This window comes from Clytia hemisphaerica, unplaced genomic scaffold, assembly GCF_902728285.1.
Source record: "Clytia hemisphaerica strain Z4C2 unplaced genomic scaffold, Clytia hemisphaerica genome assembly, whole genome shotgun sequence".
NCBI lineage: Eukaryota > Metazoa > Cnidaria > Hydrozoa > Leptothecata > Clytiidae > Clytia > Clytia hemisphaerica.
In genome coordinates, this window is record NW_027104179.1 from 524,576 (window position 1) to 537,845 (window position 13,270).

The 13,270-nt window shown below is 33.7% G+C and overlaps 1 protein-coding gene across 1 annotated transcript; it reads right to left on the reverse strand.

Annotated features, from left to right (window-relative positions):
* Nucleotides 1-345: 345 nt before the first annotated feature.
* Nucleotides 346-2,969, reverse strand: LOC136814727 (mannose-P-dolichol utilization defect 1 protein-like). Its single transcript, XM_067071147.1, has 5 exons — nt 2,840-2,969; nt 2,540-2,605; nt 1,933-2,065; nt 1,413-1,620; nt 346-1,123 (listed from the first exon to the last, which is right to left on the reverse strand). The coding sequence occupies exons 1-5, from the start codon at nt 2,937-2,939 to the stop codon at nt 893-895; spliced, it is 738 nt and encodes a 245-aa protein (XP_066927248.1). The 5' UTR covers nt 2,940-2,969; the 3' UTR covers nt 346-892.
* Between the last annotated feature and the right edge of the window lie 10,301 nt (nt 2,970-13,270).

Here is a 13,270-nt window from a genome sequence, read left to right on the forward strand (position 1 = left end):
AGGAAGAACTTTTGGAATTTAGCTTCTGTAACAAACCAACAAACTATGCTGCAGACTAATCAAATAGACCATTAATTAATCATTTGAACAGAACCTTTCCTTCCATTAAAATCCCTTAACTTTATGAGTGTCGACTCGTGATAGATAAAACTTATCAAAAAAGCTGATTATGCTTGAAAAATGCCAATTTTCAAAGAAAACCATTCAAATATGAAATCTTTAGTGCTTAGATCGACTTATCTTTGCAGGTAGCCACAAGATCTATCAAAATTTGGATCCCTCGAGCTGTCAAAGCAAAGACTTAATTTCCCTTACTTCATGCCATTAAGAAATAAATTTTTCAAATTCACTTGCAAAATTTCTATTTCCTAAAATTTCAGTATAAGTAATACAATAATATTTAACTTGATAAAGACCTAAGCAACTGGTACAATTTTAGACAATTCCCAACATAAACATACAAAACATAACTAAAAGTCGTTCAAAATGAAAAACAATATTTTAACAATTACAAATAAATCAGATCATGTGACAAGAGCAAACCTCATTTTCAAATAGTAAAAAGTATATAATCTTAAATGGTAAAAATTGTATTTTTTAATATATTTTGCAGACCAGATTGATTACAAACAATTCTTCGAATCCTCAATATATTTCCTTTATATTTGACGAAAACTGTACTTTTCGGAAAGGTGATTTTAGACTAATTTGCAATTGCAATTTGATCAATCCCGACCTCTTCAAGAGTCAAACCAGTTCAAACAATGAATTTTACCTCAACTCTTTCTTCTTAAATAATATTACTATGATAAGGTTTGAACCAATGGTATTATGTAATAACTCTTGCTAACAATGAAAAAAAAAATCATAAAACATTTAATAGCCCTTTAATTTACTCTTTCTTTGCCTTCTCTGGGGCCACATTCCAGTACCAGAAGATTTGACCAAGAATCATACAATTAAGAGAGCAAGCTAAAATAAATTGAGATGTCATCAACATATCACCGGTTTCCTGAATTGTGGTGAAAACACGTGCCAAGCTTCCAAATGCAATCAAACTTTGTGAGATGACAGAGAGTTGACCAGTGTGTCCGTTAGAAAAGTTGGCCCAAATTTGAATGAACTGAAAAAGAAAATTGTCGTTTTTAATGAAAGATTACATGAACTCTAATTCAAACTTCTCCAAAAACCTTTTTCAACATGTAGATAATTCTTATGAACAAAAAAACCTTACCTGAAATAGCAAAAATCTGAGGTATTGCATGGAATAAATTAAATTCTACTGAAATTAAACTTGGTGGATTCTTGTTAAATCTGCAAATCAATGTTTTCTTTCAGTCAAGTTTTCTTCCTTTTAGCTACAGTAATCTTGAAGGGGCTGTGGACAATTCTAAAACGATTTTAAAACTTACTCTGCTGAGGAGAAGAACAACCAAATTAAACTCTTGCAATTTAACAATAAGGGCAAATGGAGTAATCGCAGGTGTGCATAGGGCATAATTGATACCAATGTAGATAGGGGCAAACAAAAGAGCCTTCAGAGTGCTTCCACCATAGATGAACGTAAGTATAGTGATGATAATATCTTGAATGCACATGAAAAACGTCTCACCCCATGAACTGAAACAAATTTGTTGAAAATAGATAATCAGATGGTTTGCGATGTTTGGCCTACTTTAGTCCTCAAGTCTTTAAACTTCATTTTATTCAAACTATTAAAAAAGTGGATATTATGATCTTCTCTGTAAGCTTTATTTTTAAAATTTTGAAACTGAAAAATGATAATATCAACAGTTGATTATGTAGATTGCGTTGTGATGAATACAAAATTCATCTCATCTCATGTACGAGCTTGAAGGCCTTGATGCCGAATAATAACTTTAATTTTTGCCATTAAATTATAATTTCTGCTAAAAAATGTTTTATATATACCTGAACGGAAAATTTTTATGAACAGAGTATGCCATAGTAAATGTGATTGCTGTCATTTCAAAGAACAATGATGCAATGCTTACACCGGCACCACTTTTGGCTTTCAACATCTTCATGATCTGAGGCACTTTCACTAAAATGATAAACACAGAGATTTGTCCTTAAAGTATGATGAGGTACGATGCGCCAAGCATCAGGCCTTTCCTTAGCATGTCGCTGTCTGTGGTACTGTATGTCTGTTTTTGAAGGAGCAGCGCTTTATCAATTCAAGTTGATTAAAGAAGAAATGATGTCTTCTGGTACGAAGTGTAGGCATTGCGAACAAACAGTTCGCTGAGCCTGCTTCATGCTGCTTTGACTTCTTGTTCATTTGGAGAAACATATCATTCAAGTCAAGTGAAAAATGATCTAAATTCGCTCTTTTTGTTGCTAGTCGAAACAGTTTCATCACAGTGTTACAGCAAGGTTTTGTGAATATGGATGGAAGCCTTAGTAGTAGATTCTCATTTGAACCAAAAACCCAGGGAAGACGAAAATTGTGTGTTTTTGTCTCAACTGAACAGAGTTTCATCCACAGTTGCAAACCTGTTATAAGAAAGATTCTCACCCACAACAGCTCCCAAGATGATTGCATATCCCAATCCTTTGCTGATGGCTATCTTCAAACATGGCACTAGAGGGAATGGAGAGTAAGAAATATAGATGCAAAGAGAAAAAACAGATGACAAAATGAAGGCAAATTACATATTACAGCAGTGTTAAAAGACTTATCCGAGTGCAGTAAGTAGAAATTATATTTACTACCAGTGGTATCTGATAATAAAATGCATTACAAATTAATCATATTTTGGATTATAAATAACAAGAAAAAAATAATACAAATAATACGTTTTGACGTAAAGCTTACCATCAAAAAAGTTGAATTTCACAAAGAACTCATCATGACAGTCCTCCGGTATCAACAATAAAACCAAAGGTGTGAAAAAATATGTCACATTTGTTGCCATTTTTTGTTTTTTTTCACTGTGAATGTTTTTGAAAACATAAAAGGAAATTACATAAAGTTGTCAAATGTTAGCATCGCATACTATATGACCACAGAGTAAGAATACTACAACCTCTTATCATATGAGCACCTGTTCTGAAAAATTGACAGTCCATACTTTTTTCAACATTTGTCCTGAAGGCAAAAAAGAAAAAAACTATTCCATTCTCTGCCCAGTTGGCAACCAGTCCTAGTTTTTGCAACCAAATGTCTTTAAACACACAAAAATCATACAAAAAGAAACCTCCGAAAGAATTTTATTTAGTATTTTATCTTCCTTGACCTATTTACCATTAGGTGTGAGGTAAAAGTTTTGTAAGAATAAAACTCTCCTACTGCCATTCATAAAGTAAGAAAGCTTTTTTATTAAAATCAAATATACAATTTAATTTTTCAAAAATATTGATAAAAAAGTTTAGTCCAGGCGTTACTTATCAATAAAATCGATTATCGATTTAAATCGATAGCTAATCGATAATTAATCGATTGATTAAATATCGATTAAAAACGATAATCGATAAATAATTGGAGCCTAAAAATTTTTGAGTATCTATTATATCTATCAGATATAAGATATTGATTATATCAATTAGATATAATCAATTAAAAATCGATAAGGTCGAGATATCGATTACGTCGATGTTAATCGATATTATCAATTATTAACACTGTATATAATCGATATTATCGATTAAAAATCTATGGTGATAATTTAATTCAGTGCTAAAAAATTGTGAGTATCGATTAGCTATTGATTATTTATTGTTTTTAATCGATATTTAATCAATCAATTAATTATCGATATATATGTGTCATCACAAGCGACTTTAAATACAAATAAAATGGAACGTTCTAGCCAAACGAACGATAGGGAACGTTCTTGAACGTTTAGGAACATTCTTAGAACACCAGTTAGAGAACGTTCTTGAACGTTCCTGATTGTTCCCTGTTATTTACTAGTTTGGAATGTGTCTTAAAACGTTCAGGAATATTGCAGAACGTTCAGGAACGTTCCTGTATGTTCCAAATCGTTCCCGAACGTTCTTATTGAGTAATCTTAAATATTAATTTTGGACGCGAGTGTTCCGGAACGTTCCTGACCGTTCTGAAACGTTCTGATTGTTCTGGGACTATCTGGAAATTTTGAAAATTTAAGCTTTAGATTGCTTGATTGGAAAATTATTAACCCTCCCCCCCAGTTGCTACGGCACTGTAGACATTGTGAAAAACAAATATTCAGAGGCAAATAGAAATCAGAAATAACTTGTAGACTTAAAAACCGTAAGTGCAGTCAGAAATAAGGCTTTTAAAGTCGACTCCATACAGTGCAGAAAAAAATTAGCCAAATTTGAGAACATTTGGAGAAAAATCTACTACATTTTCTTGAAAATTATTGACCATGTTAAGACAAAATATGGTCAAATTTACCAAAGTTTACACCCTTTGAGTACAATTTTTCTCATCTTCACTGATTTCGACCCTTACAGTGCACTTTGGGAAGCTTGGAAAAGGACCCTTAAAGGCCACATGTATGGTACAATCATGGTTGAAATAGAATGAGAATTCCCGGCGGGATCGAACTCGGAAACCCATGCTTATGAGACAGACGCTCTAACCGCTTGAGCTAACCACGCTTGGAGAGTGTGAGGGAAAGCGCAGACTTACGAGAAAGAAAAAGGAAAGAAAGAAACGAGAAGAAAATTAGTTCCCGCTTTGATTTTATTATTGAAACAAAAGGATCAGTCACGCCGACATTCCTTTCCACACGTCAGTAATCTAGTTTTTATAAATATAAAAACTAGATTGTAAGGTTGGGCGATTCTACTCAAAGTTGTACAATGTCCTTTTCGCAACAGTTTTTGATATAGCTATTCAAGGAGACGATCTGGCAGGGGTTTTATTGGCTTAAAGCTTCTACTTTACATGTGCCCCCATGGGAAATTCAGTTTAAGTTGGCACCTGGGCCGTCATTTTCAAAAATTTGAGTCCAAAGTTGAAAAAAGCCAATTTTTGGCATTTTTTCAAAAAAGTGCCCTTTGAACCAGAGGAATGTAAAGAGATGGAAAAACAGCTTTTCTAATTACTCAAAGTTCAACGATCACTTCTATTGAAAAATTTTATTGTAAAAACGTTGATTAGGTCATTAAAATGAAAGTCCAGAAAAGACGGCTCGCCATACAAATCGGAGGGTTTCTACATGATTTGACGATAAGAATGAAAATTTGTTTTTCCGTTTTTGCCGATTACTAGTTCAATTTTTAAGAATAATGAGCAATATTTTTACCAATGTATAGCAAAAGAAATTCTTAGTGCAATGATACTAAATTGGTTCTTGTAAAACTATCAGAAGTCGAGTAAATTCTAGACGTAGTTATAATTTTCTCAAGCTCTAGCTTTCCATATTATGGTTCGGTCATGATGTGGTTATATCAGAAGAATCGCTAGGAAATTCTGAGCAAGAAGATAGAGGTACCTTTTCGTATAGGAGAGGTGTACCCAAAATTATAAGCCCTAAAAGTTTGCGCATAATCAGGCTTGAAACAAAAGAATTTTATCACAACACGCTAATTATGCAGATTTTTTATAGCGACAACAAAAGAAACCTATTTACTCCCTTAAGGGCAAGACACCTGGTATATGACGAGCCGTTTTTCCATTGTTTTCAAAAAGCTGTTTTTCCATCTCTTTACATTCCTCTGTTTGAACTGAGACTGAAATGTACCATTTATAAAGGGTTCTATCATTACAGTGACTTGATTTCATACTCTAAAGGTATGGGTAAGGTAAATTTTTATATAATTTTTTCCTTCTTTGCTTCTAATAAAATCATATGGTATTTATTTCAGGTTTCATTTATGGCTCCAAATTTTGTCCTTTCCGCAACACTTTTGTTGTTTGAGTCAGAAAATTGTTTCTACTGTTGCTATTCCACCCAAAACAGGTTTTTTTTAAAGGAGATCTAACGGCAAAAATTTTGCTACACTTTTTTTGGAAATTATGGAAACTTTATATTGTGGGGATTAAAATGAGCTATATTATGTTGAAAATTTTTAACTCAATAGGAAATTATATCCCTTTAAAGATTTAAGCGTGTGACGTCATTGCTGGACAACTTGTTTGTTAAACAAGATTTTCTCTCTTTTTCTCTAAACTTTTAGTGAGTTTTATAAAGAAAAATTTCTTGATAAAATCATTTAGCACATTCATTTAGACTTCTAAATTCAGAGCAAAATGTCGCCGAGTGAATCTTCAAGTGAAGAAAATGATTTCTCAGACATTTTTAACCATTCTACTACTTCTACATTCTACGTACATCAAAATTATATTTTGCTATAAAACATCTTCTTTCCATAATTTTTGTCTACAAACAGTTTCTCTATCGAAATGAAAGTTCAGCGCTGACACCACGAAACCCTCTTACTTTCAAATAAAGAGATATTTTAAACAATGATAATTCAATCAATATGAAAGATTTTGCACTCGTTCTTTTTGCAATGTTTTTTATTTAATTAGGCCTGTACTCTGTCAAAAAATAAGGATAAAGAAATTTTTGCCGTTAGATCTCCTTTTTAAAAGCTCTTCTATCTCGCATTGACAGAATCTTTTTTAATTTTAAAAGGATGCTGTACTTGATCTAGAATTCATACATCTTTGGATGTCAATAAGCCATGGTCCCAAAATCTGTCCTTTCCGCAACGCAACATTTGTACACAATTTTTTTCCATGAAGTGTCGGGGCTTGAATTCTTTATTCAGTTTGCTAGCATTCTTATAAAGAAATTATTTTTATAAGTTTGGTTTCTGAATGTTGTGTTGTCCACAAGTAATCAAGGTTCAAACATGATGTCCTTTCCGCAACACTAATGTCCTTTCCGCAAAACTGAATTTCTGAGTTAGTTTGGTATGTTTTTTCGATGTATTTAGGTTTTTTGGACTACTTTTAGTTCTTCCAATGTTATTCTTTTAATTTTTAACTGTTCATGAAGACATTGCATTGCTTTCTGATTTGTAAACATTCAATTTTGAATGGAAAACGTTTGGCGTGCAGAGATAACTTTTTGTAAACAATCAAATATGAAATTTGATGTTGTGATGAGGGGGGGCGTACGGTTTTTCGGAACTGCGGAAATCAACCCTTTTTCCTTCGGAATTTCGGAAATCAGGCAAAATTCCTTCGGTATTTCGGAATTATGAAATTGCTTCGGTATTGGAAATCCATGAATTTTTGCTTCAAAATTTCGGTATTATAAAGTTTTTATCCCCCTTTTTCGGAATTCATACATGAAAAATAAAATTTGATAAAAAACTAGTGAAAACGAGGAAAAATACCCCCAAAATCGGTATCGGAATTGCAAGTATTTTTTTACGGAATTTCAGAAATTTTGGCTAAATTATTCGGTATTTCGGAAATCGCAAACGCCGTACGCCCCCCCTGATGAAAGTTCATTTTCTAAAGGTTTTAGCCTAACACAAATTGTTTCATATTTAAAAGTGTATCTTTTTCTTTGGATTAGATATAATAGTAAAATGGGTAAAACTAGCACAGAGAGATCAAGAGAGAAAAAAGAGCAATTATTTATCAGAACAAAAGGCTACATGGAAAGTTAAAGGATCAAGATCGCGAAAGAAAGAATGCTGCAAACAGAAAGGCAGCTTAAGACAGAAAATCTAATGAGAATGAAGTTGTTTAGGGTTGTTAGGGTTAGGGTTAGGGTTGGCAAAGAAAAACTATAGAGCAAAACAGAAAGAGTTGAAAAGGTTGCAAACCAGAACTGAGGCGAACCCTACAAATATTTTTGTTTCCGGTCCACCGGGTGACGAAAAAATCACTCACCCGGCCGCAAAAAAATTTTTTTTGCTAAATTTCGATCCCAAAACTCGATTTTTTAAAGCACTCGTAGAAGTTAAAATGATGGTCTTCTTTACCTTAAATCTGTAGTAACTTGACACCGCTACAGGCTTCGGCATAAGAAAAATTCACGTGTGATCATCGCACACGCCTAGATTTTGATTTATAGTGGTCTAGGCGTGCGATTATTCAAATACTTAATTTTCATCGTTTATATTTTCAATTGTGTAACAATATCTCTAAGAACTGGACACTCTCTTTCATTTTGAATACTTATCTTCAATTGCTAAAGGCTCCAAACTGTGATTACGAAGTGAACTTTTTTGAGAAAAAAGTAGAGTGAGAGAAACATTTCCCCAATTTTTTAAATCCTCACTTTATGAGTGTTTCTTTTTATTTTACTCACAAGTCAGCATGATTCCTTTTATAAAAACAAAGCTGTTTACTTACTGAAAAGTCCCCACTTTGTGAATGTTTCTATTTATTTTACTCACAAATCAGCATGATTCTTTTATAAAAACCAAGTTGTATATAAAAAAACATTCTTAAAAGTTGAGTTGCAAGCAAGAATTAACAAAAACAATGCAGGGTTTAGTTTGAGATGAATAAAATTTCATTTCTATAACAATGATCAGGATAAAACCTTCATTCCAAGTGATTTCTAGGCGTGCATTTTACAGTAGAATATAAAATATCACGTGCGATAAATCACATGCCTTAAAAACTGATTCACGAAAGTTTTCCAAACAAACAAACTAACCCTAACCCTAACGATGATGTTCAAAAAAAAATGCGGCCGGGTGACGACGAAATAAATTTTCACCCGGCCGGTGGCCCGGAAACAAAAATTTTTTTCGGGTTCGCCTGATAACACTTTTCCACTCCACAAAAATCTATTGTAAAGAATAAGATGAGACGCTTGAGAAGATCTTATGAAAAAAATAATACAAGCACCGGTGAACAGTCATCTTCATCAAATAATGAACACTCCTCTTCTTCACGAGATCCTTACCCTCAAATATCGTTTGTGTTCAATTTCTTCATTATTTGAGAAATTCAAGGCTGAAAACTCCAACGAGTGCAGTTTATCATATTTTTCACAAAATTGCCCTTTCAATGTGGTGAAGCCTAACCCAAACGATTGGGGAACCTGTCTTTGTGTAATGTGCTTGAATCCCGAAATAAAACTTGAGGCACTAAGCAAATTCACAAAACGCACTGACATAAGATGGAATGACACTATGGATTATCGCAATATTGATGAGCTTGTCAGAAAAGTTAAGGATCTTAACTTCAGTGCGCCTATTACATTTTCAGAATGGCAGAAAATTGAAACCACGAAGAAAAAAAAAAAAGGTTAAAGAAAGTTAGCCGTAAAGTTCTAGTAACTTTAAGTTTCACCAAATTCAAAAAAAGACTTCTCAACGAATTGAAAATAATGCATGACCACAAGTCTCGTGTTCACTCGCAATACAAGGCATTTAAACTTGCAAGAGAAGAGGTCCAATCTAAGTCTGACGTTATCACCATTCAGCTCGATTGGTCAGAAAATGCCAAAATGCGACAAAGCCGTGAAGAAAAGTCAGCGTATTATCATGAAGATACAGTTTGCCTTAATCCAATGTACATATGGTTCGAAATAAGCAGATATTCTCGTTGCGCCATCAGTGATTGCACTGACCATAAAGCTCCTGCAGTCATGACAAGCATTCAACCAATTCTTGATGAACTAGTGAAGACTGGTGCTAAGAAAATAAACTTTATTTCTGATTCGCCAACATCTCAGTACAGAAACAGAACCATGTGCTGGTTATTACATTCATATTCTCAATAATAAAATTGATATTAAACGGATTTGGCTTGAAAGTGGACATGGTAAAGGTATCCCAGATGGCATTGGGGCAACAGTAAAGAAAGCTCTTAAGGACATCTTATCATTCAATCCAGACCAACCAGTCTACACCGTTCACGATCTTCTTATTCTGTTTAACCTTCAAGAGTCTGTTCCCTCTAATTTTTGTCCTTTCCGCAACATTATTTGAGAACTAATTTATTTTATTTAGGAATATATAAAAAGTCATACTTATGATTTTTAAGCAATTTAAAAGTGTAAAATTGAATAAATACTAAATACTTTAAACCATGAATAATTGCTTTCTTGACAGTTTTTGAAAACAGTTGCATACTTAAAATTTCAGATTATGTCCTTTCCGCAACAGTTTGTTAAATTTTGATAGTGATAAGTAGTTTTAAGAGCAGAAAACAGTTGTTCAAAGTTGGTAACCAAACTGGTCTTTATTTTGACCCAGTCTTGATGTTCCCCATTCAACAGGAAATTTTAAATGAGCTAAACTTGGTTTCAATAATTTCTTAACAAAAATTGATGACTCTACGAGAATGGTAAGGAAAGACTTAAAATTATCAGAAATCTTTGGGGCAGACTTCAGATTCAAGAAAGACAATACTATAACTAACTTTTTAGGGCAAAATATTAGTTCCTAAACCAATTTGAAATTTGGCATTTTGGTACCCTGTTGCGGAAAGGACATGTACAACTAACGTAGTGGTCTAAAGAAACGGCTATTCTTTTTTAGAATCAACCTTACAATCTAGTTTTTATATTTATAAAAACTAGATTGCTGACGTGTTAAAAGGAATGTCGGCGTGAATGATCCTTTTGTTTCGATAATAACATCAAAGCGGGAACTAATTTTCTTCTCGTTTCTTTCTTTCCTTTTTCTTTCTCATAACTTCAAGCTTTCCCTCAGACTCTCCCACGTGTGGTTAGCTCAAATGGTTAGAGCGTTTGTCTCATAAGCATGGGTTTCCGAGTTCGATCCCTCTGGGTGTCAAATTTTTCAATTCTTCAAATTTCTTATTTTAATTCTCTTTCTATTAAAATAAAGGTCAATCAAAGAAGTAACTAGCATATATTACCTCCGCTCTTTGTGTAAGGTTTAGATAAGCTATGATAGCATCACTTAATAAGAACTTTTTTAAGTTTTTTTTTTCTTCAATCTTTTTTTTACCACAAGCGATTATTCAAGGCTGAGATATAGAAGAACGGGTATAGGCATTTGGGCCTGCGTTTGGTGACTGACAGCTTCAGTTTCAGTTTCACTACTTTCACTTTCACTTTCAGCCAGCGAGTGAGCGAGCATGGTAATTGATTTCCGGGTCAAAATATTTGACACTTGATCCAATCGTTTGTTTATCTTTCTTGCGTGGTCGTCATTTGAATTTCAGTATTCAATGCTTATAAAATACGGTTGTTATAAGGGTATCAAACTCCTCACTAAGAGGGAAAAGATCATAGATTCGAATTGAACGCGTAATTACTCATAGCAATTAACATTACATAATGTGATTCAAAATTAAAGTGATGAGCACAAAAACAAAATCAAGAATTGGAAAATTTGACACCCAGAGGGATCGAACTCGGAAACCCATGCTTATGAGACAAACGCACTAACCATTTGAGCTAACCACACGTGGGAAAGTCTGAGGGAAAGCTTGAAGTTATGAGAAAGAAAAAGGAAAGAAAGAAACGAGAAGAAAATTAGTTCCCGCTTTGATGTTATTATCGAAACAAAAGGATCATTCACGCCGACATTCCTTTTCACACGTCAGCAATCTAGTTTTTATAAATAAAAAAACTAGATTGTAAGGTTGATTCTAAAAAAGAATAGTCGTTTCTTTAGACCACTACGTTAACTTTGAGTAGAATCGCCCGGTTGATTCTAAAAAAGAATAGCCGTTTTTTTAAACCACTACGTTTTAACTTAACCGAATATTTCAATTTGGGAGGGGTTGGCAGACTTCCAGGCTATATTCTGAGCCTTATTGGACTATTTTTGAACTTTTGGATCCTCAGATCCTAAGGTCCTGAGTCTTAAGTCTAGCGTTAAAACTCAGAGTTAAAACTCTACCCTTCAAACCTACTTTAGAGCACTTACAAATCAATTGTGGTTTCAAAACTTCCTGGTGGATTTCCCTTTGTTCTCAAATAATTACGACCATGATTGTAGGTTGTTTACCTTGAGTGCCTCCCCCGGTTGTAGAGCAATTAGTTCCATAGAAATTCTATTTCTCTTTTGTTAGTTGCGCTGGAAACCTCGTCATACATTTGATACATTTGATAGTTATCACATCAGTTTCTAGAGGGGTCAAGACCACCCATCCTTGGGCAGGAAGACCCCCTAGCTAGGAAGACCACTTGCTCAATATGTATCCACCCGGGGGTAGGGTGGGGCGTCAAATGTCAAAGTCAGAAAATTCAAGATGTAGTGTTTTTTTATGAAAATTTAACCTATTGTGAGGTATTCTACGCAATTTTTAAGGTCAGAAGTTCAAAATTGGCCGAACCCCCCTAGGGGTACTGATTCGCACTACAGGCAAAAATTGGAAAAAATGGCATTTTCTGGCCTTTTCAGGCCTGTAAATATGTCAAAACTATTGCAAATCTTATTTTTTTCACTTGCTGTACTAAATTTTATGAAGAAACAACAAAATAATCATATTGGATTGAAAATTGTGCCCATTAGAGCCCTAAACGAGCCGTTTTAAGCCAATTTTGGGTAGCAAAATGCTTTTTAAGGCCAATTTTGCAAGCTCATAAACTTTAAACTGATTGATTCACATGCCTGAAATTTTCAGAGATGGAAGTCTTTAATAAAGTCTTTAAGCAAAATGAATTTCAAGTTTTTCACTGTTTTCAAAAAATCATAATGGCGTCTTCAAAATTCGCTTTTTAGCAAAAAGAAGTCAAATTTCTCAAAAAATATCATTTTATAAGGCAAGCTTCTACAAACTGAGTTTAAATGCTGACTGAAATTTTTTTTTCAGTGATAGTATACTGGAGATACTCCAGGGAAATCAAAATCATTTGGGTCTGGGATGCGTCTATGTCCGCCATTATGGAAATAAAATCCCTGCTAAGAGCCATTTTCAGGCCAAAAACCCAAATTTGGACTGAAAAAATCTCTAAAATGTCAATAGACATGGGTCCAAATTTTCTTGCAGTGATAGTATTCTGGAAATACTACAGGAAAATCAAAGTCATCTGGGCTTGGGATTTGGGTATATCCACCATTTTGGAATTGAAATTCCTGCTAAAACGCAATATTTCAATCAAAAATCCAATTTTTGACTCAAAAAATCTTAAAAATGGCAATAGACATGAACCTAAAATCTTTTTGCAGTGATAGTCTTCTGGAAATACTCCAGGGAAATCAAAATTGTTTGGGTTTAGGATTTGGGTATATCCGCCATTATGGAATTGAAATATGTGCTAAAACTGGCTAAAATACAACGTTTCAAGCAAAAGCCCCGTTTTTGAATAAAAATTGCTCTAAAATGACAATAGACATGGACCCAAAGTTTTTTGAAGTGATAGTATTCTGTGAATATTCCTGGAAAAACAAAATCATTTCAGTCTGAGATTTG